At 50.3% G+C, this 23,928-nt stretch overlaps 2 protein-coding genes and 1 pseudogene across 2 annotated transcripts; 1 reads left to right on the top strand and 2 right to left on the bottom strand.

The window, feature by feature from the left end:
* Positions 1-1,560: 1,560 nt before the first annotated feature.
* Positions 1,561-3,388, bottom strand: LOC120700839 (annotated as a pseudogene).
* An 876-nt stretch (positions 3,389-4,264) lies between these two features.
* On the top strand, positions 4,265-5,932 carry LOC120700838. The gene is made up of 3 exons (XM_039985056.1): positions 4,265-4,778; positions 4,823-5,673; positions 5,765-5,932. Exons 1-3 carry the CDS (start codon positions 4,265-4,267, stop codon positions 5,930-5,932), a joined length of 1,533 nt encoding a protein of 510 aa, XP_039840990.1.
* Positions 5,933-6,327: 395 nt separating this feature from the next.
* Positions 6,328-8,707, bottom strand: LOC120698982 (pectinesterase-like). The gene is made up of 2 exons (XM_039982798.1): positions 7,648-8,707; positions 6,328-7,260 (listed from the first exon to the last, which is right to left on the bottom strand). Exons 1-2 carry the CDS (start codon positions 8,633-8,635, stop codon positions 6,554-6,556), a joined length of 1,695 nt encoding a protein of 564 aa, XP_039838732.1. The 5' UTR covers positions 8,636-8,707; the 3' UTR covers positions 6,328-6,553.
* Between the last annotated feature and the right edge of the window lie 15,221 nt (positions 8,708-23,928).

Raw genomic sequence — 23,928 nt, 5'->3', positions numbered from 1 at the left:
TCATTATATAAGTAGAGGGTAAAGGATTAGAAGATAGCTAATTAAAAATAACATACTTATCTATGTTTAGCTTTTATAATTAAATATATAAAACTAATTTAAATTCAAAGTAAATAAATATTTAAATACTTATTAATCACAATTAAATAAATAAGTAATTTGACTCGTCATATTTTTTCAATAAAATAGTTAAACTTAATTTTGATATCCTTAATAATATTAGAATTAACATTATTAGTCATCTAGCTTTTAAAATACTTTAAATGGTGTACATCATTAAGCTATTAGTTATAGAGATAAGTTTAAGATGGTTTCACCGGTTATTTTTTCTTTGCGGATACGGATATGATCGGATATTTCAAATTTATTTCGGATACAGATATGATATCAGATAGAGAAAAATTCTAAAAATCGAATTCAGATACGTCCAAATTAAAATCAGATATCAGATACAAATGCAGATATCCATATTAGCATTTTAAGCATATACGAATACAAATAATTCAATGTTCAGCCATCCATATCCATCCTTAGGTCGGCTAGCTGTGGCGGCGACGCTCTATGGGGGCAGGCGCGCCGGGGTGTGGACAGGTGCGGGCGGCGACGCAATCTAGCGCAGCAGGCGGAGGCCTGGGCCAGCGTGGGGCAATGCAGGCGGCGGAGGCACAAGCCGGGACGACCCCCGTCTGGGGCGCCCCGACGCGAACGGTGGGGCGGCAGCATGGGAGGATGCGCCTGCGGGCGGTGCAGTGGTGGTGCCAGGGACCTGGTGGGGAGGATGGTTTTGCAGTGTTAAAGTTTGAGCGAGATCAAACATATGTAATTATTTGCACTAATCTCAAATAGTGCAAGATCGGGAAGAAAAAAACTTCTAGGAGATACAGAGAATTCCCGATTTCTATCTATGGGTCCAACATCCAGCCCGGTCCACCAGCCCAACCCTATGAGTCTATCACCCAAAACTGATTTAACAATGGTTTATATTAATTATTTTTGTTCCATGAAGAGGTCGAAAAATACAGATTTCTGATGCAATTCGCTGAACCCATTTGCCGGGCAGTTTGGACTTTGAACAGCTAACGCAGAGCATCTCCAAGAGTTTTTGTAAATTTCACTCTCTAAATTATCATTTAGAGAGTTTTTTCATAAAAAAACACTCTCTATATGTTTCCACTCTCCAACAGTTTTTCTATATCTTGAGTACACTCTAGAAAGCTATTTCCGTTATGTATCTTTGGCTAGCTAGAAATGAGGAATTAAGGGTGGCTACATTTGGATGACCATTTAGAGAAGCTGTTGGAGGATATTTTCAATCGAAATCTCTATTCCTAGTAATGAGAAAATATATAGAGAGTCTCTTGGAATGGCTCGCAGCAAACAATTAATTTGGTAAGGAAATTGGAGGATACAGATCCTAGACTCTTTTCACACACATCCCCATCACATGCTACGGAAATTGTAGGACAAAATTAATTGATAACTCAAGCACATACATATATACTATATAGAAATAAATAGGCTTCTGTTTATTCATTCATTCATCGTAGATTAATTAGATAATTGCAAGCCATATCTTATTAGTAGTTAACAAGTGATCTAGACTTGCAGTCCATCCTCCCTCTCCTCTCAAGGGGTAACACTGTAAAGCCGGTCGCACTCCTCCCAAGGTCATCTGCTGTGGAATCAAGGTCTGGTGAACTGGGAACTCTCGAAAACTCCCATGAACCCTCAGCCAAATTCCTGCGTTTCAAGCAAGCCTTGGTTGAGTTGTCAGGTGCGATCCATTTTCCAACATCGAGGTTCAGGTGCTCGTGCAGCCTCCTGTTGCCACTGTCGACGCGAATTTCTTCAAGAACCACGGCGTTTTCAGCGAAGAACTTGAGCAGCCGCACTCCAAGGCAGCTGGAGCCGGGGTCGCCGCCCAGCCGGAACTGCAGGCTCACTCTTCTCAGGCTGCTCTGCAAGCAGGCGAAGGAGCTCCCGCTCAGGCCAGGGATCTCATCAGGAACATCACCGTATCCGATCGTCGTCTTCGAGCTCCGGCGCGTGAAGCGATCGATGGACTTGCTGTAGTCCAACCGATATTTCCGTTCCAAGAAAGGCCTGCCATACACGGCAGGCTTCCAAGACCGAGGCGGCATGGTGCTCAGCCGGAGCACGAGGTCACGGACGGCAGGGCAGCAGCGCAGCAGGCTCGCGACTGCCACGGCCGCCGTCCTGCTCGCCGGGCGGTGCACCCCTTCCAGCTCGAGGCGCTCGACGTTGGGGAACGCGCGCAGCCGCGCGGCGCGCCTCGCCGCCTCGCCGACGGCGGCGATCTCCTTGAGGTCGAGGTTCACCTTCAGCTTGAGGGCCCTGGCGTCGGTGAAGTTGTGCATGAACTCCCAGAAGAGCACGGTTGTTCTCTCCCTGTCCTCCTCGCGCCGGGGGCCGTGCGGCTCGTCCTGGAGGAAGTGCAGGTCCACCCGGGCGAGGTCCGGCGACGGCGATGTCAAGAGGAATCGCCGGAGCAGGCCCTTGTATGACAGGGACCGGAGCCTCGGCGCGTCGATCTCGATGGCACAGCTGTGCCAAACCCCTCCGCCGCAGTGTGCCAGCACGAGCGTGGTCGCCGTCCGGAGGCGCAGGCGCAAGCCTTCGTGTCGGGGGGGACAGACCAGGAGTGGTCGTCGGGTCTTCCCGGAGGCGGCGTGAAGAAGGCGGAGTCGAGGTGCACGGCGGCGAGCTCCGGCGCGGCGTCCGCCAGGGCCTGGAGATGCTCGCGCGGCACGGTGCAGGAGCGGAGCCGCAGCGTCGCCAGCCGCGGCAGGGCCGGCGGCGCGAGGGCGAGGTGGCACCCGGTGAGGTCGAGCACGCGGAGGGTCTCCGGCGAGTGGCGACGGCAGGGAGAGGAGGGTGCAGATCGCCGGGACCGCGACCCTGTCCGGGAAAGCCGAGGAGTCGGCGCCGAGGGTGACGCGGAGGTCCTCGACGTGGCTCGCCGCCTTGGGGTGCGAGAGCACCGCCCCGACCACGTCCGCCTGACCCACATCTGTGTCCCAAGCCTTGACGCCGTAGAGGAACTGGCGGATGGAGGAGTTGTCGCCGCCGGCGGCGTCGAAGTCCACACGCAAGGTGAGCCTCGTGACGGGGGCCTCGGCGGCGGCGAGCGCGGCCGCGGCGGCGCGGGCGAAGGCTTTCTGCTTAATCGCCGATGAGGATGGGTAAGTGTTTTCTCTGCTTAATCGCACGGTGAGGTTGACGGCGCCGGATCGGAGGAGCGCCAGAGCGAACCCCACCGCCGCGAGAGCACGCTGGTGGACGCCGCCTCCTTGGCCGGGACCAAGTAGAGGATGCGCCGGAGAAGGTCGTCGGAGAGGGCCGAGAGGCGGTCCACGCCGCCGTCCATCGTACGTTGATCGATTAACATTCCAGATCAACAGTCTATCTGGCTGCGGGGCGACGGAGATCAGATCGATCTGACGGGATTATATATATGGCCGGAAGCGGAACGTGCCGTGCTTTAAGAGCATATCCAAGAGTGTCCAAAATAAAGTCATACAAATTAGTTTTGGGAAGAAATGAGAAAAACACAGCTCCAACAGTAGCCTAAAACGGTGTCCAATTTATTCGCACGCCCAAAACCAGCGGCGGACGGAGCTGGATTTGCCTCCCTCGCTAGCACGCCCAATCCGCGCGATTCACGCGCTCCTCGGCTGCTTCGTGGCGGTTTGCAGCTGGGCGTCGACCCTGCCTGCGTGACCACGTCACTTTTCTTCGGTGGAGACCAGGGTGGTGTTTTTTTTTTCCTTGGCGTCCTCCTGATTAGTCAGGTGATGGAGATCAAGTAGAAGTAGGAAACACTATCCTCTTTTTTCACAGCAGTAGGGGGCTTGGTCACGGTTATTTTTCTTTTTTTTATTGGAATGTCGATTAGCTTCATCAAGTAAGTATAGCAGGAGCGTTGCATTTGGACATTTGGTGGATCCTGTATAAAAATTCATGAGCTGGAACGAGTGAATTATGACGTGGAATAAATAAAATCTATTTTGGGAGTCAATTTTTGGGAACAGTTGGTGGATGACATTTTTTTAGCTCCCAATAACTTTTGGCAAGGTCTCAAAACTGATTTTTTTAATTCTATTTTTTAGGCACTTTTGGAGATGCTCTAAGATCTCATCTGATTTTCTTTCTTTTTTGTTTAGAGATCTTGATTTTTCGCGCAACCGACTCAACCGCTCCATATATAGAGAGAAATTAAAGGCGCCGCGTCCTCGGGACCCCCATGGAATCGGGCGGCGCGATGGATCGCTCCCAGCCCGAGCCCTCCGCCGGCGTCGGCGACCGCCTGAGCAAGTTGGAGGACCGCGTGCTCGGCAACATCCTCTCCTTCCTCCCGGCCAAGGAGGCGGCGCGAGCGGCGCTGCTCTCGTCGCGGTGGCGCCACGTCTTCGCCGCCGTGCACACCATCTCCCTAGAGGAGCCGGAGCCCCCGATCCCCGACGACGACTGGCGCGGCTACTGCGACTCCCCGTCGTGCCGGCCGCCGGGGGACCCCAACGCCCCGCCGCCCTTCTCCAGCGCCGTCAGCGCCGCGATCATCGCCCGCCAGCGGCGGCGCGGCGCGGCCCCCCTGCGCCCCCTCCGCGTGGCCATGGAAGACTACCGCGCCGGCGACTCCTCCGCCGTGGACCAGTGGGTCTCTTACGCCGTGCAGCAGGCCGCCCCCGAGGGCCTCGACCTCCGCCTTAGCTGCCGCCGCCTACCCTGCCCGGGGGCTTACTACGAACTCAGCGCCGGTGACGACCAGCAGTTCCAAAGCATGGACGATCCGGCGGCAAAGAGACGGAGTTCGACGTCCGATCCGGGTCCGACGACGACGACAGCAGCAGTAGCGCCGCCGTCTCCACTGACGACGAGCTCGAGGATGTCCGTCTACCCCGGTGGGAGTGGGTTCAGCCGGAGTACACCGTCCCGAGACTCCTCTTCTCCTGCGCCGAGCTGCGGTCGCTCTCCCTGGGCTCCTGCCGGCTCTCCCCGCCGGCCGCCGCCTGCCTGCCGTCCCTCGTGACCCTGCTCCTGTGCGACGTCCCCGACGGCGGGGCCGACGTGGAGCGGCTCATCGCCGGCTGCCCGCGCCTCGCCGACCTGACGCTCGAGGCCTGCGACGCGGTGACCGCGCTCACCGTCGCAGGCGGCGCGCGGCTCCGGAGGCTGGCCCTCCGCTGCTGCCACAGGCTGGCCGCGGTCGCCGTCGACTCCTCGGAGCTGCGAGCCTTCGAGTATCGCGGCGCCGTGCCGTACTACGCCGCCTCGTTCCTCACCATGCGCGGCGGCTCCGGCAGGGTCGCCTACTGCAAGGTCCACATCTGCGGCGCCGAGACCAGTAACCCGTGGCAGCTTGTGCATCTGTTCGCGAACTCCAGGCACCTGCACCTCGAGTCGGCTCGCCTCGGCTCAGGCTTCGGCATGGCCGTGCCGCCGGCGAGGTCGTCCGCTTCCTTCTCCAGCATCCGCCACCTCGAGGTGAGGGGATGCCTGCCCGACCACGACGCCGGCGTCATCGTCGACGCCATGAGCGGGATCCTCGAGCTCGCCCCGAACCTTGAGGCGCTGTCGCTGGCCTTCCACCACCAGGAACAGAGATTTCTCGCTTATTCAGCGAGGAGGAGCTGCTGGACGCGCACCATCTCGGCTACAAGTCCTCGCCGCGCCGACGACCGCCGCCATGATCCCTTGTTGCCTGAGGAGCCGGGTGAGGGAGGTCAACCTGGTGCATTACCAGGGGGGCAGGGCGCAGAGGGCGCTGGCCAAGTTCCTGCTCTGCAACGCGCCGGGGGTCGACAAGCTGTGGTGCGAGTTCGCCGAGGGGCCCCTGTGGACGCAGGTTCAGTTGATGCGCGAGATCAAGTGCTGGCTGATCAACAAGTCGGCCAGCACCCACTTCGCTTGAATTCATGTATGTGAGGCGTCATCATCTCATCTTTGATGCAAGTTTATAAGCCAACTTTTAGCAAAGATATATACATCAGAGGCTATTTTGTTTCCAATGCATGGAGCGAGGTCTTGTTTTCCCTCCCCAGGTCGTGTGCCACATCACTGGGAGAACTGATTGCTATCAAATCACTACGGGAAACGGCACGTTTGCCGTGTGCTCAACCCTTTGCCGTCTTTGCCGACGCTTGTTGCCGTGTGCAACACACGGGAGTTTGCCTTGTAGATTCCAGCCTTTGCCGTGTGCATCTGGCACACGGCATAATGAAATCTTCCTATTGACCTTGAACAGAAGATCATATAAAAAAAAATCTCTGAACGACAAGAAATGCACCATCACATGACACATTCACATTCTTCAAACCGAACACCCGTTTTATCACACTTCATTTATGTAACGGCATGTGTCTCGTACTACAAAACAATAATACAGGTTTTAAGGTACACAGTACACTTTCCAGTTCCCCACTTTATAATTAACTGAACTAATAACTAGCTAGTAGTATTGCAGATACGATACGCATAGTAGAGCTAATAATTAAGTAGTAGTATGCTTTTTGCTGAGCGCGCGTGCTTCAAGTCAAGTTGAAGAAAGCAAGCCGCTGGTGAAGGGCACGCCGGTCTGCGGCAGCCAGTTGTCGCCGAGCACCATGGTCGTGACGGTGAAGTTGCCGGCGTCGGCGCCGTCGCCGAGGACGTGGTACCCCGGCCACGCCACCCGGCGGCTGGTGTCGGCGCCCGGCCCGGTGTTGTTGTACTCGGCGTAGTAGAGCGTGTCGAGCGCGAAGTCCCCGGACCACGGCATCCATCCGGCGGGGTCGACGAGCGCGCCGACGTACGACTCCATGACCACCGTGCGCGAGAAGTTCTTCCACGGGCGGCCGAGGTAGGTGAGCGTGGCGAAGGCGGCGTTGGCGGCGAGCTCCGGCGCCGGCACGAGCGCGCAGCCCTGGATGGAGGTGCCGGTGTTCTGGTTGGGGTCGCTGCGGCCCTGCGCCGTGACGGTGTTGCTCTGGCCCTGCATCGGCAGCCGGGAGTAGAAGGTGCAGCCCTGGAACACGACGGCGGCGTTGCCGAAGACGTAGTCGACGGTGCCGTAGACGTCGCAGCCGCGGTAGAACTGGCGGAGGGAGTGCGTGTAGAGCGTGTCCTGGAACGCCTCGAAGCTGCAGCCGTAGAAGGCCGACAGGTCGGCGCCGGAGCGGAGCGCCACCGCCTGGTGCTTGGCCGGCCCCGCCGTGTTCCGGAACGTCATGTTCATCGCCACGAAGCCTTGCCCAACCACGGCTAAAGCAGCAAGGAAGGAAGGAAAATTATTATTGGGGGAAAGAACAATAACGAAACAATATATCTAATTGATTTGCATGTGTTCGATCGTGTGCACGATCAATGATGCGACGAGACCACAAATGATAGAGATCTTGTGGAATGGGACCAAATAAAAGCGACGTGTTTTTTAGGTTTCAGCCCCCCTATCCACTGTGCCTACTGTCACACTTGGCAGGCACTCCAATTTCATGTTTTATTTTTTAATGAAAGTGCAAGGTCACTAGTGTTGCGGCTCTAATTTTGAATCAGTTTCAAATCATTATTTTGTCCTGTGTCGTTCAAATCTCAAAATTTTAGCCTAGTGAGATTGTCTACCAGCAGTAACGCAAGCTAAGCGATGCATACCGAACGTGGCCGATTGGAAGGTGGTCCAGCCGTCGACGACGCTCCGGTTGCCGGTGATGACGGTCTGGCCGATGCCGTCGCCGACCATCATGATGTACTTGCTGTGCTTGGGCACCGTCACGTTCTCCTCGTAGACGCCGGCGAGCACGTAGATGAGGTGGTACCCGCCGCTGCCGTCGAGGTTTCTTGGCGCCGCCGCCACGGCGTCCCCGACCGTGGTGAAGTTCCCGGCGCCGCTCTGGTCCACGGTGACCACGCTGCTCACCGCCACCGTCCGCTCGGGCCCCTCGATGGCCATCCGCCGCACCATCTCGTCGTCGGTCACGTCGAACAGGCCCCTCCTCGCCGAGGGCCGCTTCTTGCGGTTGCCGCCGCCGTGGCCGCCGTGGTGCCCGCCCTTGTGCGAGTGCCCCCCCGCCTTCTTCGCCGTGGGCACCCACGCCCTGGTGAAGAGCGACAGCGAGAGGCTGTAGAGCTTGGTGCCGTTGGCGATGGGCGCGTCGAGGCCGCCGCCGTCGGACCACGCCGCCGCCTGCAGGCCGTCGAAGCACGTCTGCTGGTTGGTGAGGATCGCGGAGAGCAGCGTGTGCACGTCGTCGGCCTGCGGGTCGAGGAGGGTGTCCGTGGCCCGGATCGTGGCGCCCGCGGCCGAGAGGAAGTCCATGTTGAGCTCCGCCATGAGCTGGCAGTCCCGCAGCGCGGCGACGGCGCCCGGGGAGAGGTGCCGGTGGCGCGCGAGGTAGCGGTCGACGAGGGCGGCGAACCTGCGGGCGCCCGCGAGGGACTCGGCGACGGAGAAGCGGCCGTACGTGTAGAGGTCCCCCTTGCCGCGCGGCGGGAGCACGGACCGGCAGAAGGTCGGGTCCGTGGTGGCGTTGCACGCGGCCGACGGCGACACCGGCGTGGACGGCGGCGCGTCGGAGAGCGCGAGGCCTGAGATGGAGAGCAGCAGGAGGGCGCAGAGAGCGGCGGCGCAGGGGACCGCCATAGTAGCAAACGAGCAATGCAGCTCTGAGCTTGTTTGAGGTGCGTGGTGATGGTGGAAGGAGATGAGGTGAGGTGTGGCGAATTTATAGGTGAAGGGCACGGGGATTTCATGGTAATTTTGTGGAGAAGAGGGGTCAAGGAACTGACAGAATGACAAGAGTAGGAGTGAGGGGAGTGACGAGTGAGTTTTTTTTTTTTGGCCTTTTTGCGTCTCGAAAAGGCGCGTGGCCGCCGGAAGACGAAAGAATGGATGTGTGCGTGGCGTGGAGTGAAGACGAAAGAAGCTAGCACTTGAGCTGGATAGAAGCACATGCTTGGACGATGTGGATGGTGGCGCTAGCCTTCATCATTTTGGGTTGGGTTGGTTTGGTCGGATTCAAATGGGGTGCTCTCTGTTGTTCTTTTGTACTTTCGTCATCGTAAAACGGCTAGGGTTGACTTGCTTTTCAAAATTCTCCCGTAAAATTTGGTCTAGGCCTCTTGCTATATTATCATAGAGTCTAGTATGCTTGTAATGTACTACAAGTCACTTTAGAATTCAAAATTTGTCCCCAGAAAATAATTCTAGGATCCAAATTTTGTCATACATCTTACCCTATTTAGAAAGTGCATGTGCATACATGTAAGAACCAATTAGTGTCAAATATGGATAATAAATAGGGGCAAAATATGTTTATTTTATTACCTTGTTAATTTGTCCTTGAATTCCTAGGTGAAATTTTCATCTTAGGAATTACATGACTTGAATCCTAGAGTGAACTGTAAAAATTATATAAACCAATGAACATGAAATTTTTGCTACAGCTCAATCATTTAATGAGTAGCCCACAATAAAAATTTCATCATAATTGGACCACAAAAACTGTAACTATAAATTAATTATAGAAAAAAATATACAAAAGTACAAAATTTTTTTACTAAATTATATCATATTTATATCGTGTGTTCACTACATAGATCTACCATGCGGAGTTCAATAAAATTAGAATTTTTATTTTATGACTTTTCAGCATTTACTATGATTTTTCAAAGATCCAGCCATAATAAATATAAAAGAATGAGAAAAACCACCAAGCAAAAACAGTCAGAGAGGTCACGTGTCCGGTGTCGTGAGTCTGGGGAGTCCAGTCGGGTGGTTCCATTGTCTAGCTAGGGAGGAAGCGCGAACTTTGCCCCAAGTTCAGAGATCTAAAAAAAGACTTTTTCCGCCATTTAAAAATATGCATTCATGTTTGGTTTTCGGCTACAACTTGCAAAAATTTGTTACACCTATAGTGAGGCAAATTTAACTAGCTTATTACACAACTTTTTAGTTGCAGCCACAGCTGTGTTAAACTTCCTACTAGATAGCATATGCATATATTTTATAAAAATGCAACCCAAAGTCATTAGTAGCTATTTCTCTCACGTGTGATGAAGCCACATCATCATTTTATTTCCACCATTGGATCTGAATGGAAGCTCATATCCTGGCTTCCGCAACTCACTAAGAGTTATTACCTTTTTACTTAGTTTTATTATTGCTATATAAATAATTTTTATGCCGGAATTAAAACGTCAAAAAAATAATGTATTCAACTAGTAAACTAGATCCTACACGCTAATGACTCGGAAAAGTAGTGTGGCAAGATTCTCTCAAACTTGCCAAGTTGTGACGAAGACTTGGAGCACCTAAATTTAGTCAAGTTTGACAAATTTTTACGGCAAATTTTGCCAAGAATTGTGACGAAGACTTGGAGCACCTAAATTTAGTCCAGTTTGACAAATTTTTACGGCAAATTTCCTGGTGTGAACTTTTAGCACATAGCAACCTTTAGATATAGAAACATGATACAAAGCACAGGCAATGTTAGGCTTCTTGGATCAAGCATACATTGTGAACCAAGTGTGCTCCGTATTTATAGTTTTGTATATGTCCAGGATATATACACGCACTTTGTGGGGGTCAGAACCCGCAACAAAAAGCTCACGTACGTAGGCCAGGCCAGCGACGATGACGGCGACGGCCCGTGTCCACCCCAGCGTCTCACCGCCGGCGGCGGCCGGCGCGCGCGTGCGAGGCCGCAATTCAGCACTAGTGCATCGTCAAACCCCACCGAGCTGTTCGTTGTTAGTCGACCTGCAACTAAAGCACTGGCCGGTGTGATATGTGGTGGAGCATGCATGCCGGTTAGATAGATCGCCGTTAAAAGCGCACTTACTTGCACACGCACACGAGCGAGCTAGACATGAGACATGGGCAGCTATAGCAAGCTAGTTGCTGTTACGTATGCCATTGCCGCCGGCGAGCTAGCTAGTGCGTATGGATGTGACGTCGCAATAGCAGCTTAGCTTGATGGGTTACTAGCAGACGCATGTCCGATGCGACAGCTCGATCTGCGAGGGCTGGTTTGAATAATGGTTTCACTTCGGCATCCACCGTGTTCGGCTGTTGGGCTACTGCTACAGCCCTACAGTTGTTCTTTCTCACATCATTCCAACTCCAGCCCGTGATCTGTTTGGGATGTGGTCCTAATTTGTGTGATTTTGTTGATCATATCCTAATAAATTATTAGTGGTTTTTGGCTTTTTTAAAGCCAAAACGACTAATAATTTGTAAGAGGGAGTACGCGCGTGATAACATAGAAAATGAAATTAATTATTTTATTTACTAAGTGTATATGTTAGAAGATTTTATGGATACAATACTTCAAGAGTCAGCAAAGCCGGGATAAAGTTTGGATTGAACTGGACAACTGGGCCTGGGCATGTCCCAACTCTCAAGATCCATAACCGCTGAGATGGGTACAACACTTTTTGGAAGACTACCAAGCCGCCAAATTAAAGTTCTAGAATTGAACTCCTAGTCATTTAGAACACAAGATTGAAGACTGACTAATGCAAGAAGAGAGAGAGAGAGAGATTTCACCAAAATTTGAGAAATTTCACAAGATTCAGAATTTTTGTCAGATTATTCACAAAAAATATATGAAAATTTAGATGATTGGATTGGACCGACTATCAAAGGTACTACAGATATTAAATGCTTCTCATATGTTCACGTATATATGGCTCCTTTGTTTTGTAGATCTGGATGCAAAAGTTGAGACTATTCAATTTTCACTTGTGAAGAAGTGCTTTCAGTATTGGCAAAAGTCCAGTTTATAAAGTCCAATTTTCAACCTTCAACTATGAAATCGGATAACAGAGGCCATCCAACAGTTGAAACCGAGCAAATTTGACCCCCTGGGTGGTTTCAAAGGTGGTCTTCTATTGTGTGAGAACTAAAAATATTTAAATTTAAAAAATATAAATAATTCATTTTACATAAAAATACGAAATGGGTACCAAAAGTTTTTTTAAAATATAACATATCTATTGACACAATACTTGTCAGTTATTCAGATCTAATTTTTTTATGTTCACGTGTCAAAAAAAATTTTATGTTCATAATATTTAGTTGCTTGTAGTTATGTCTATTATTATTGAATAACTAATATTCAAATAGAGCAATAATAGATATGTCACAGTTTTTAGAAATTGTTTGGTACTAATTTTGTATTTTTATGATTTAAAATAAATTAGCTTTAATTTTTTAGATCTAATTGGAATTTTTATTTTTTAAAAAAATATAAAATCACCTTCAAAACCACCTTAAGTGTCAAATTTGCCCGGTTTTGATAGTTGGATGACCTTTATTATCCGATTTTGTATTTAAAGGTTGAAAATCGAATTTTTGCAATAGTTTGAGGTTATTGATCAGACTTTTCTCTTCAATATTTCATTTGTTGATTTGTGTGTACATGCATTTGTTAATTATATCCTTGTAATGCAGGGAGGAAATACCAGAACTCGTCGTATAGGAATTGAATTGTGCTGTCCCAAAAATATATTTATTTGTCATCAACCAAACAACTTGTGCTCTGCAACTGTGTGGCACATTAATAACGTAACAAGCCCGTACGTACGTTTAGGTTTAGTGACAAGTCTTAGCTATCTCCATTCAAGAAATACAACGGCAGACCCGCCGGCCGGCCTCACCAACAAGAATAAAACAACAGGAGCCCGCAACAGGGGTCAATCAATTCTTAATAAGGTGATCCTTTGTGGTCGGTCAAGTGCTACTTTAATCATCTCTGTCAAATTAACGCACTAAGCCACGCTGCATGCACGTTGACCTTAATTTTCTTTGCAGCTTACGGCGATCCCAACGTGTTTGGTTTCTTCATAGAAGATCCTAGAATGTATTTTGACTGTTAATTAAGAGTATTAAATAAAGACAATTTGCAAAATCAATTACGGAACCCCTGTGCTAGGAATCCTGAATAATCTAATGATGCCTTTGACCGCGTGACTATAGAGGATAATTACTGTAGCATCACTTTAGTCAATCATCAATTAATTACTGTTATTAGATTCGTCGCGAAAAGTTACACTCATTCCTAAAGAGGTTTTACAAATAGACTTCATTTATTACTCCATACATGTGAGATTCTCTTTTTGGAAAACATATTCTAGGATCTCTAGAATGAACCAAACACGACCTCAAACAGCTTTACGCACTACGTACGCAGGACCCGGTAGAGGACTGCCCGTTAGAGTTAGGCACCAAAAGTCATGAGAAATTTTCAATACACTATTACAGAAATAGCTTTTGATCCTTTACATTTGTCCCAACAAATATTGGACCCGGGACTAAAGAGCCCTTTAGTCCCGGTTCCAAAAGCTAAGGGACGAAAGGGCTCTTTAGTCCCGGTCCGGGTTGGTGGCTCCAACCGGGACTAAAGAGCCCAACCCTTTAGTCCCGGTTCCAAAAGCTAAGGGACGAAAGGGCTCTTTAGTCCCGGTCTGGGTTGGTGGCTCCAACCGGGACTAAAGAGCCCAACCCTTTAGTCCTGGTTCCAAAAGCTAAGGGACGAAAGGGCTCTTTAGTCCCGGTCCGGGTTGGTGGCTCCAACCGGGACTAAAGAGCCCAACCCTTTAGTCCCGGTTGGTGGCACCAACCCGGAATAAAGGACTCTTTGGTTCCGGTTGGTGTTAACAACCTGGACCAAAGGCCCCTCCACGTGATAGTTCAAGAGCAAGCTATCCTATATTGAGTCACATATGTTGCGTAGATGGGTTGCTAAAGTAATTGTGCGCGAGGGGTCATGGGATCAAATCCCGCAGGGCGCAAAAATTTTTTTAGCGTGAGGGACATTTGGTCCCGGTTCTACCACCGGGACTAAAGCCTCTAGGCTTTTGTCCCGGAAGCCTAGTCCCGGTTCCAAAACCGGGACAAAAGGCCTAATCTGTAGTAGTGTTTGTTAATTGGCGAGGTCAAAATGCTAGGTGGGTGAGGTTGCAGTTAGCTCCATGAGAAATCAAATACTTATACAGGTACTCTCTAGTCTCCCAAAGTTTGAAAGCTATGAACAGTGAACTCCACATTCAGCAAACAGCACAGCACACCACAAGGTGGATGTCCCCCGGACATGCAACAGGCGAGATATATGAGCAAAAAGGTTCACCAGAGTCAACGCGGTACCACCAAACATGTATGGTACGTTTGGATCCTTTGGTGTTTGCGCATACGGTAGGTACGTATCACGGACCAGTTCAGTTCGTTTTATTGCGGGTAATGAAAACAGCTAAACCTTGCAAACAGGGAGAGAAGTCAAATAACATGCATCACTAATAATATGTTAATTGCAAGTCCAAGCTCTCGACTATGTCAAAGGGTAGAGCCTCCACCTCCTGGAGGTTGAGGTTCTGCTGAAATTGCTCCGGTGTGCAGTTATTAGGAATTCCCTCCCCTAAGTACCTAGTGTCCAGTTGAGGGTACCAAGACCTAATAAGTCCAAGTATCTGTCTGGCTACACACTTGGATGTACTCAACATATATCCAGCAATCTGAGTCGGCATATTCGCGCTCCAGGACGGATCTCGAGTTGAAGACGCCAGGCTAAGGAGGATCCACTATGTCGATGATCGCCCGCGCCGATGCCTCCAGGCCAAACATTTCCTTGTCCTTGTGTTCCTTGTCACGGTTCAGCCTCTGGATGGTTGCCATATTCTCGGCAAGCTTTTTGTCTGCATCCTTAAGCTGTTTCTCGACAGTCTTCTTATACTCTTCGAGATTGGCATATGACATCTGCAGATTCATAATCCCGAAGACCTTGATCCATTCCCCCTGAGAAAGAATAAGATCAATCAACAACAAAAATTCTCCAAGAAAACAAGTACTCGACAAAAAGTACTCGGAGAGCGACTTACTTTGGCTCTGAGCTAACAAGTCATGATTCCTCCTGGTCAGACCATTGCATTCCTGCTGCATCCTTATAACCTGATTCCGGGCATTAGCTTGGGCAGCACCGAGACGATTCTCCAAATCACCGATCTGAGTAGTTTTCCGAGCAACTTCCCTCTTTAGGAGATCAACCTCCGTGGACTTTTACTGGAATCGCTCAATAATTTGCTACAAATTCAAAGAAATGACAAAAATCTAAGAAATCAGAACAGTAAGTACCCGGCGGACACAGACAACAAAAGTTTCTTACCTGGTGATGATCAAGCGCACGACATTGCCCCTCAAGGATCTTCGTACAAGTTCCAACCCCCACCAGATCATCGTTCTGGTGACCGCTCAGTAACAGTTGCGCACCACATGAGCTAAACATCCCCATACCACTACTGGGCCAGCACTGGCAAGAGGCGCAGTATCATCCCGTGGAGGTAATACAGCAGCAACACTAGATACGCGAGTATCACCACCTCCTTCCTCCATCACAACATCTTCCACAGCAGTGGATGGTGCACCTTCAGCCGACTCCGCAGGTACATATCCTCTTTGTTCTTCACCCTATGCTCAGGGGCTTGTTGGGATCTTAGCTTCTTAGATGTCCAGACAGGGAGAATGAACAGAGTGAAAAATGGTAATGAAAGTAGGAACAGAATTCTCCAGTAATAGCCAAGAAAATTCCATCCTTTACACTGTGGAGAGAGGGGGTTATTTATACCCCTAGCATTCGGCCGGGTTTTCCTAAACTACCCCCCTTCCAACTCATTTAAAACTCACTTACAACCGGTTTCAGGGTAAAATTACAAGGTTAGAGGTGTACAACTCCGACCTTCTCACGTATTTAGGTGTACAAACCCGACCTTCTCACGTATTAACGTTTTACACGCACGCCTGCTCCAGGCGAAGGCTTTTGTTTCCTTCGGGGAGCTCCGAAGGCGGTCCTCGTCCCCGAAGGTCTTGGTCTTCGAACTTGTGCTTCTGAGCAACCGTTCGTCACCTTCGGCCGGACGGAGGCGATATCCTTCGTTACCGAAGGTCTTGGTCTCCGAAGGTCCTGCAAACGAGTTAGGGAGCATTTCCGAGGGTGAGGGCTTGACCCAAAGGTCCAATCCCCAACAGTAGCCCCTCGAGGGCGAGGTCCGAAGCCGACGGTCCGAACCCGCGTTGAAGAAGAAGATTGCATGTAACCTTCGGGAAGTTCCCGAGGAAAAACGTCTCCCGAACCGTCGGCTGCAACGGTCAGTTTTGGTGGTGTACATGTCGGGCTCCTATTGCGCCGCTTGGGCGGCCGACTCCTCAATTTTACCGTTGGTACTGTTGCTTTCCCTCGCCTATATAAGCGGAGGGGGGGGGGGTAAATTCTGTGCCCTCTCGAACTTTGCTTACCTTCGGCGCTTTCCACTATAAAGAGTTTCTTTCGAAGGTTCCGCTTTCGTGCGTGATCAAGCTGGTCGTTTTCCTCGGTGTAAGTAGATTTGCAGCTCATGGCTCGTACTAAGCAAACAGCGAGGTTGATCGAAGGTTCGTTTGAACCCTTTTTCCTAATTTGCCTTTTTTTTGTTTTTGTGTAGATATGGCATTCATTAAGAGGGCGGTTCTCCGTGCAGACTCTGGTCCAGCTCCCGAAGGAGAGGCGGGTGGTTCGCAGCCTTCTCAGCAGCAGTAGTCCAGCGAGAGCCTTTCAGCAGTGTCCGTGGACGTGTCGGAACTAATGGCTCCGGAGAAACGTAAGACTTTGCTTTTTGAGCCATCTATCGTTTCTCAGAGCACGATAGACTTCTACGTTTCGAAGGGCTATTTCGCCAAGGGGGTTTGTCGCCCTCCAGGGGCAGAAGTGATTCCTGTACCGGAGACCGGCGAGGTTGTGGTCTTTAAGGATTTTTTTACAGCGGGGCTTAGGCTTCCGATGGATCCAATTGTGCCGAGGCTTTTGGAGCCATTTAACGTGAAGCTCCACCACTTTACCCCGAACGGGATTGTTGCTTTGGCCAAGTTTCTGTGGGTGGTGCGGACCTTCGGAGGGGAAGTGTCCGTGGATGCCTTTTGTAGGCATTTTCAGCTACACTGCCAGCCTCGTAAGGTCTATTGAGATGATGATGCCGAGCTTAGCGAGGTTTAGAACGGCTGCTGCACCTTCGTTCCTCGCAAGCCGAACAAAAGGACCGGCCTAGTGAAGGTTATGCTCTCTACGGCTTACAAGAACAAGTGGGAGGGGAACTGGTTGGGATACTGGTTTTACGCCAAGATTGGCTTCCCTGATCCCGAAGGTTCTGTCAAGGAGAAGTATCTGCTGGCTTTGGACATTGAGATGTTCGATCACGTCTATCAGCCTGCCTTCAGCAAGCGTGGGCCGGGTTTCAAATCGTGTCTGGAAGCCTTCATGATGGCTTGCCAAGTTTGTGGTGGCAGGGATGCTGTCGAAGAATTTATGGCTGCGAAGGTTTGGCCTTTAGCTGCTGGTTGGTCTCCGTCGAGGTTCGAGCGCAAGCGCTTTGCTGGTTTGAAGTATGATGTGACTTCTCCGATTTTTGGGCTTCGTAGGCCCGAAGGTTCCAGTGACGAAGTTATTGTGGGTGAGCTGGAGCGGCAGGCTGCGGAGATACTGGATCCTTGGAACAAAAAGGAGTATCATTCTTTGGTGGAGGTGTGCGGCGGTAACCTTCGGTTGAACCGGTGTTTGGCTGAGATGGGCGTGGCCTACGAGGCTCGGCCGGTGCCGGCGAACGCCGTTCCTAGAATGACTCCGCCGGGGAACATTGGTTCGGAGGTTCCTAGGTCGAAGTCCAGAGGTAAGGCTAAGGTGGAGGAGGCGGGGAGCTCCGGGGCTGTTGGCACGCGAGGTCGCGGGCACGGTCGGAAACCTTCGAGCATGAAGGTTTCTGTTGCGAGGGCTGAGAGCGCCAAGAGGAAGGCGCAAGATGAGGAGGTTTCTTCGGACGACAGCGGTACGCCCTCATTCATGGAAGAGCTCATGGGGACGGTGGGCGGGGAGATTGTAGTTCCCAAGGAGAGGCTTTTTAGATCCCGTTATGATCTCAGCGATGAGTACGAGACCATGTTTTTTGGTTCCGGCCGTCGGGTTGAGGTGGCGAGAGCTCTGATTAACCTTCACTGTTCCTCCGAAGGACGATGAAACGCCGGAGGATTCAGAGTCTTGTCAAGACTATGGTCAAGCCTGCGGACATTCCGAGGCCGCCTGAGCCTAGGCCTACTGGGCCTGTGATTGGTGTCCCGAAGGATGCAGCGCTGACGGCGGCGGTCGCCACACCTTCCCTTGCGGCGGGTGCCGAGGAGGGGGAGATCGCGGTTGGTGAGACGCTGCTCTCTCTCAGGTGCGGGGATTTCCCAAGCGGAGCCTCGGCTCTACCTTTGGATAGGGAGGTGGATGTTCTGGAGGGGTTGAGCTTCGATGAAGCCGGTAAGATTTGTTTCCTTGGTTTTGACAACCCTTGGTTTGTTTGTGATCTTAGATGGTCCCTCTTTTTATTTTCTTCGCAGTTGTGTCTGCGTCGATGAAGCAACTTTTGGCGGTGATGCATGGGCCTGGAACGACTGGGATTCTTCCCCCTGAAAAGGGTAAGGCGGGGTCGTATTGTGTTTAGCTTTTGTTCACTTTTTGTTGTCCCCGAAGGTGATTTTGTGTTTGATTCAGAGTTTAATGCAACCGTAGCAGAAACATCCACCTCCGATGCTGCATTCATCGTGGCCGACTTGAGCAAGAAGCTTGCCCACGCTAGCCGTATTTTGATGTAGAAGGCTAAGGCGGACGCGGACCTTTGGGTCAAGAGCGCTACTGAGAAGCTGAGCCTGTCGGAGAAGCTACGGCGGGCTGAGGCGGAAGTTCTCGCTCTGAGGGATGAGAATACACAATTGAAGGGGAAGTGTACCAGGCTGGAGGCGGCAGCGAGGGACAATGAGAGGGTTCTTGATAACCTTCGGAAGACGGTAGAGGATGACGCCAATGAGAAGAAAGCTCTTAAGGATAAGGTTAGTGAGTTGGAGGCGATTCAAACTAGGGTGGCGGAGCTCGAGGGGGTTTTCTCGGAGGTTGCCGCTCGGGCCGATGCGGTGTACCAAGAGTACAGGAAGGCTCTTGCTGCCCTTGGAGCGGAGCCTTTGCCCTTGCCTGAGCCGGCTGAAGGTCCCCAAGTTTTCTTTCAACTTTTGGACTGGTTGCTACGGAGTTCGAGGGCCTTGGGGAGGTGATGAGCGTTGCGAATGATAACGCGTCGTCCGTCTCCTTCGAGGGGCTTGTTGGGAATCTTCTTCGTGCCGGCGCCGTCGACCTCTCTAAGGTGGAAGGGGACTTTCAGTACGTTCCTACGAGGGTTTGTCCGAAGAGGTTGACAGGATTCAGAATGTCAAGATTGCATACTTCGAGCGCTTCTGGGAGCCTTCGGGGAAGGTCGCTGTTAGGACCCTCGCAACTGCTACGACAGGGGTAAGCTTTCTTTCAGATGGCTCTGAGTTTTTTTTGGTTTTTGGCTTTCTCGTGGTAAAACTTTGTTATTTGTGCAGGAATTAAATCCTGATCAACCTTCGGGGGTCGATGGGACATATGAAGCGAGCAGGTCTCCTTCGGGACGCGAAGCAGATGGATCTCCGAGAGCTCAAGTGTAAAGATTAGCTTGTAGGGGTTTATTTTGGGGGCTTTAGAACTTGTTTGTAAATATTCCCATGCTGCAGGACATGAACAACTCTAGGGTTTCGATGAGCTGGGGGGCTTTCAGCCTTGCTTGTCCCGGATGCAGCATTGCAGAATACTTGTGCTGGTCCGGACGTGATTCATTGTAATCTTTTTTACTTTCGTTCGCATGTTAACTTTGCGTTGCTTCTCGATGTGCACATACTCTCGGGATTGTTTTTCCCGGGGCTTCTTGTTGCGCATCCTTCGGGCTCCCTCTCTGTGTGCATCCTTCGAGATGCCTTTGTTCGGGCATCCTTTGAGATGACTCTTTGAATGCATCCTTCGAGGTGCTGTGTTTTGTGCACCCTTCGAGGTGCCTTGTGATGTGCATCCTTCGAGGTGCCTTGTGATGTGCATCCTTCGAGGTGCTGTTTTTTGTGCATCCTTCGAGGTGCCTTGTGATGTGCATCCTTCTAGGTGCTGTGTTTTGTGCACCCTTCGAGGCAATGCTCGTTAGGGTTTTGTTTTGGGAAAAAACGTTTCCCCCCCTTCCTAACGAGTTGTTGCCCGGAGGCAGTTTGTGTAGTAAGGTGAGTTCTCTTTTGTGGAACTTTGTTAGACTATTTGTTTACCACTGAGGCAACGCGAGGAAATTTCGAATTTTTGAGAAAACGTCTCCCCCCTTTCTTGCACGCTGTTGTCTTCGGGGGGTTTTGTTCTTTTTGTTGTGTGGATCGAGTAATTGATGCCTAGGGGTTTGAAGGAAAAACGTCTCCCCCCTTTCTGGCATCCATATTTCGATCTTTCCGAGGGTATTTTTCTTTTTGTTTTTTGCCAAAGGTCTTTTGGTTCGGTTCGTCTTAAAAGTCGAAACCCCCCTTGGCGTTATTTTGGCACATTTCGTGACTTTAGTGCCGAAGGTTTTTTGGTTCAGACCTTTAAATAGCCTAAGCCCCTTAGCGTTCTTTTTGCACATTTTGTGTCTTTATTGCCGAAGGTCTTTTGGTTCGGACCTTTTTGAAGATCGAAGCCCCTTGGCGTTTGTTTTGCACTTATTGTGCCTTTTATGCCGAAGGTTTTTGGGTTCGGACCTTTTTGAAGGACGAAGCCCCTTGGCGCTTGTTTTGCACTTATTGTACCTTTTGTGCCAAAGGTTTTTTGGTTCGGACCTTTTTGAAGGTCGAAGCCCCTTGGCGTTTGTTTTGCACTTTTTGTGCCTTTGGTGCCGAAGGTTTTTTGGTTCGGACCTTTTTGAAGGTCGAAGCCCCTTGGCATTTGTTTTGATAAGTATGTAAAGTTTACGGATTTTGTATACTTTGCTAACTTATTGTTTTGTGTAGCATATAGATGCTTGCCGAAGCTTGCCATTTGGGCTGCTTAGGCGAAGGTGACACTTTGTTTGGGGGAAATTCATTTCATTGAAATGGTTTACAATGGGTCCGCCTCGTCAAAAATCTCACCTCCGGTGTGGAGTTTCCCCCTGTGAAGAAAAGAGTACGGCCCTTTTACAAAGTAAAAAGAACTGAAAAAGTCTGCGAAGGTCCGCGATCGCTTATAGTTTCGCGATGCGGCCTTTTCACAATCTTAAATGTAGTACTTTTTAAGGTTATCCGCATTCCAAGGATACTGCAGCTCATTGCCTTCGGCGTCAGACAGGTGATATGACCCTGGCCTGTTGCTCTTGATTACTAGGAATGGCCCTTCCCACTTGGATTGAAGTTTGCCGGAGGTTTCGGCGTTTGGCTTTCTTTTTAGGACCCAGTCTCCTACTGCGATGCTCTTTTTTACAACCTTCTTGTCCCTCCACTTCGTGGTTTCTTGCTGATACATTTCTAGGTTTTCCGAGGCTTGTAGGATGTCTAGCTCCATGAGGTCTTTGTCGTCCAAGGGGATGGCCTCAACTTGGTGGGTTACCCTTAGGCTTCGGTTTTTGAGCTCCTATGGTGTTATTGCTTCGGCACCGTAGAGTAGCCTGAATGGGGTGAACTTGGTGGTTCTTGATTCGGAGGTGTTGTGCGACCAGATGACCTTCGGTAGTTCATCAGCTCATTTGCCCTTTTTCTGATCAAACATGCACTTTTTGATGCTGCCGAAGATGATGTCGTTGGCTCTTTCAACGGCCCCGTTGGATTGCGGGTGGTACACCGAGGCAAAGATTACCTTCATGCCCACACTGTAGCAGAATTCTCTGAAGAGCTGTGAATCGAATTGTTTGCCATTGTCGACAGTGATCTCCCTTGGGACCCCGAACCTGCAGATGATGTTCTGCCAGAAGAATTTTCTGATTGTTTCTGATGTGATGTTGATGAGTAGCTTGGCCTCGATCCACTTTGTGAAGTACTCAACAGCAACTGCTGCGTACTTGTAATTGCCCTAGGCTGTTGGTAGAGGTTCAACTAGGTCAATTCCCCATCTTTGAAGAGGCCAGATCGGAAGTATCAGCTGAGTTGACTCCGAAGGTTTAGAGGACTTTGGGCCCATCATTTGGCATGCTTGGCATGTTTTCACTATGTGCTGAGCGTCCTTCAGCGCCGTTGGCCAGAAGAATCCTTGCCTAAAGGCTTTGGAGACAGGTTGTCTGAAGCCAATGTGTGATCCACAAAACCCGGAGTGAATTTCTTTGAGGAGTTCGATTCCTTCGGTTGTCGAGATGCACTTTAACCATGGGCTGGTGACACCTGACTTGAACAACTCTCCCTCGGAGATGATGTAGCCCCTCGCCCTCTGGAACATTTTTTCTCCTCTTCCTCATTTGGCAGCTCGATGTTTCCTCGAAGGTACTCCATTATCGGTGTTCTCCAATCTTCGGCTGAGATGACTGAAACTTGTTTTTCTATTTTCGGCTTGACAGAAGGTTTTGTGATTTCTTCGAAGAATACATCTGAGGGTAATTGTTCCTTTCTAGATGCTGCTTTTTCCAGTTTGTCAGCCTCGTCGTTCATATGCCTCGGGATATGGACGATGTCGAAGCCTTTGAAATGCTTCTCCATGGCTCTGACGGCATCGAGGTACTTGATTAGTTCTGGTTTTCTTGCCTCTGCGTCTTTTTCGACGTGGTCTCTGACGACCTTCGAATCTGTTCTGACTATGAAATTTTGATGGCCAAGGGCTTTCATTTTGCGAAGGCCCAGGAGCAAGGCTTCATACTCGGTGGTGTTGTTTGTTGATCATTCGAGGTTGCCGAAGCTTAGCCGTGATACGTATCTTGTTTTTGCTCCCGAGGGAGATTCTATGATTGCAGCAATTCCTGCTCCTTCGTTGCACCAGGCTCCATCGTAGTGCACGGTCCAGGTTTCAGCTGAAGGTTCCTCCTTGAAGATTGGGGATGTCCAGTCGGCAATGAAGTCTACCAATACTTGTGACTTGATGGCTGTTCTCCTCTCGAAGTCTATGTAGAACTCAGATAGTTCTGAAGCCCATTTGGCAATCCTGACCGAGGCTTCCCTGTTGTTGAACAGGTCATGCAGAGATTGATCTGTAACTACAATTATCTTGTGGGCTTCGAAGTAGTGTCGAAGCTTTCGAGCAGACATGACTACTGCATATGCAATTTTCTCTAGCTCTGAGTACAGGAGTTTCGAGCCAGCTAGAGCTTCGGATACGAAGTAAACTGGCTGCTGCTTCTTCTTCCCCTCGGTTTCTCTCTCGAGCATGAGCGCTGCACTGATAGCAGATTAGGATGCCGCGATGTACAGGAGCAACACATCCTTCGGCTCAGGTGAGGTCATTTTGACCATGTTCTGGAGATGGTTTTTGAGTGCATGGAGGGCTTCGCTTTGCTCGGGGCCCCACTCGAATTTGTTTGCATTGCGAAGGACCTTGAAGAATGGTAGGCTTCGGTCAGCAGAGCGAGGGATAAATCTGTTTAGGGCTGCTATCCGCCCTGTGAGCTTCTGTACGTCCCTGATGGACTTGGGCTCCTCCATGTTCCAGAGAGCTTTTACTTTGTCAGGATTTGCTTCGATGCCTTTGGTCGACACGAGGCCTCCTAACACCTTTCGTTTGTGAACTCCGAAGATGCACTTGTTGGGGTTCAGGGACAGGGCTGCTTTTTTTAGGCTTGCGAAGGTTTCGGCTAGGTCTGCCACATGATTGCCTCTTATTGAACTGGTTACTACAATATCGTCAACGTAAGCCAGAACATTTCTTCTGAGTTGGTGCTCCAGGACCACCAAAGACATTCTTGAAAAAGACTGTCCTGCATTTTTCAATCCTTCGGGCATCCTCATGAAGCAATAGGTGCCGAAGGGGGTTATGAAGCTTGTTTTTTCTTCGTCCTCTTTCCTCATCTAAATCTGATGGTATCCGGAGAAGCAATCCAGCAGAGACATCAGTTGACTGTTTGCCGCATCATCGACGACTCTGTCGATTCTTGGCAGCGGGAAGTCATCCTTCGGGCAGGCTTTAT

This window comes from Panicum virgatum, chromosome 3K (assembly GCF_016808335.1).
Source record: "Panicum virgatum strain AP13 chromosome 3K, P.virgatum_v5, whole genome shotgun sequence".
Classification (NCBI taxonomy): domain Eukaryota; kingdom Viridiplantae; phylum Streptophyta; class Magnoliopsida; order Poales; family Poaceae; genus Panicum; species Panicum virgatum.
The sequence above is the reverse complement of the archived record's forward strand: the minus strand, read 5'-3'. Positions and strand labels throughout refer to the sequence as shown.

Bases quoted from the DNA above. Each gene is read 5' to 3' on its own strand.
- LOC120700838 (XM_039985056.1), top strand. From the start codon at position 4,265: ATGGAATCGGGCGGCGCGATGGATCGCTCCCAGCCCGAGCCCTCCGCC. The intron at 4,779-4,822 runs GTGACGACCAGC...CCGGCGGCAAAG, and splicing joins TTACTACGAACTCAGCGCCG to AGACGGAGTTCGACGTCCGA. The intron at 5,674-5,764 runs GCTACAAGTCCT...GTGCATTACCAG, and splicing joins GCTGGACGCGCACCATCTCG to GGGGGCAGGGCGCAGAGGGC.
- LOC120698982 (XM_039982798.1), bottom strand. From the start codon at position 8,635: ATGGCGGTCCCCTGCGCCGCCGCTCTCTGCGCCCTCCTGCTGCTCTCC. The intron at 7,261-7,647 runs GTATGCATCGCT...TTGCTGCTTTAG, and splicing joins CTTCCAATCGGCCACGTTCG to CCGTGGTTGGGCAAGGCTTC.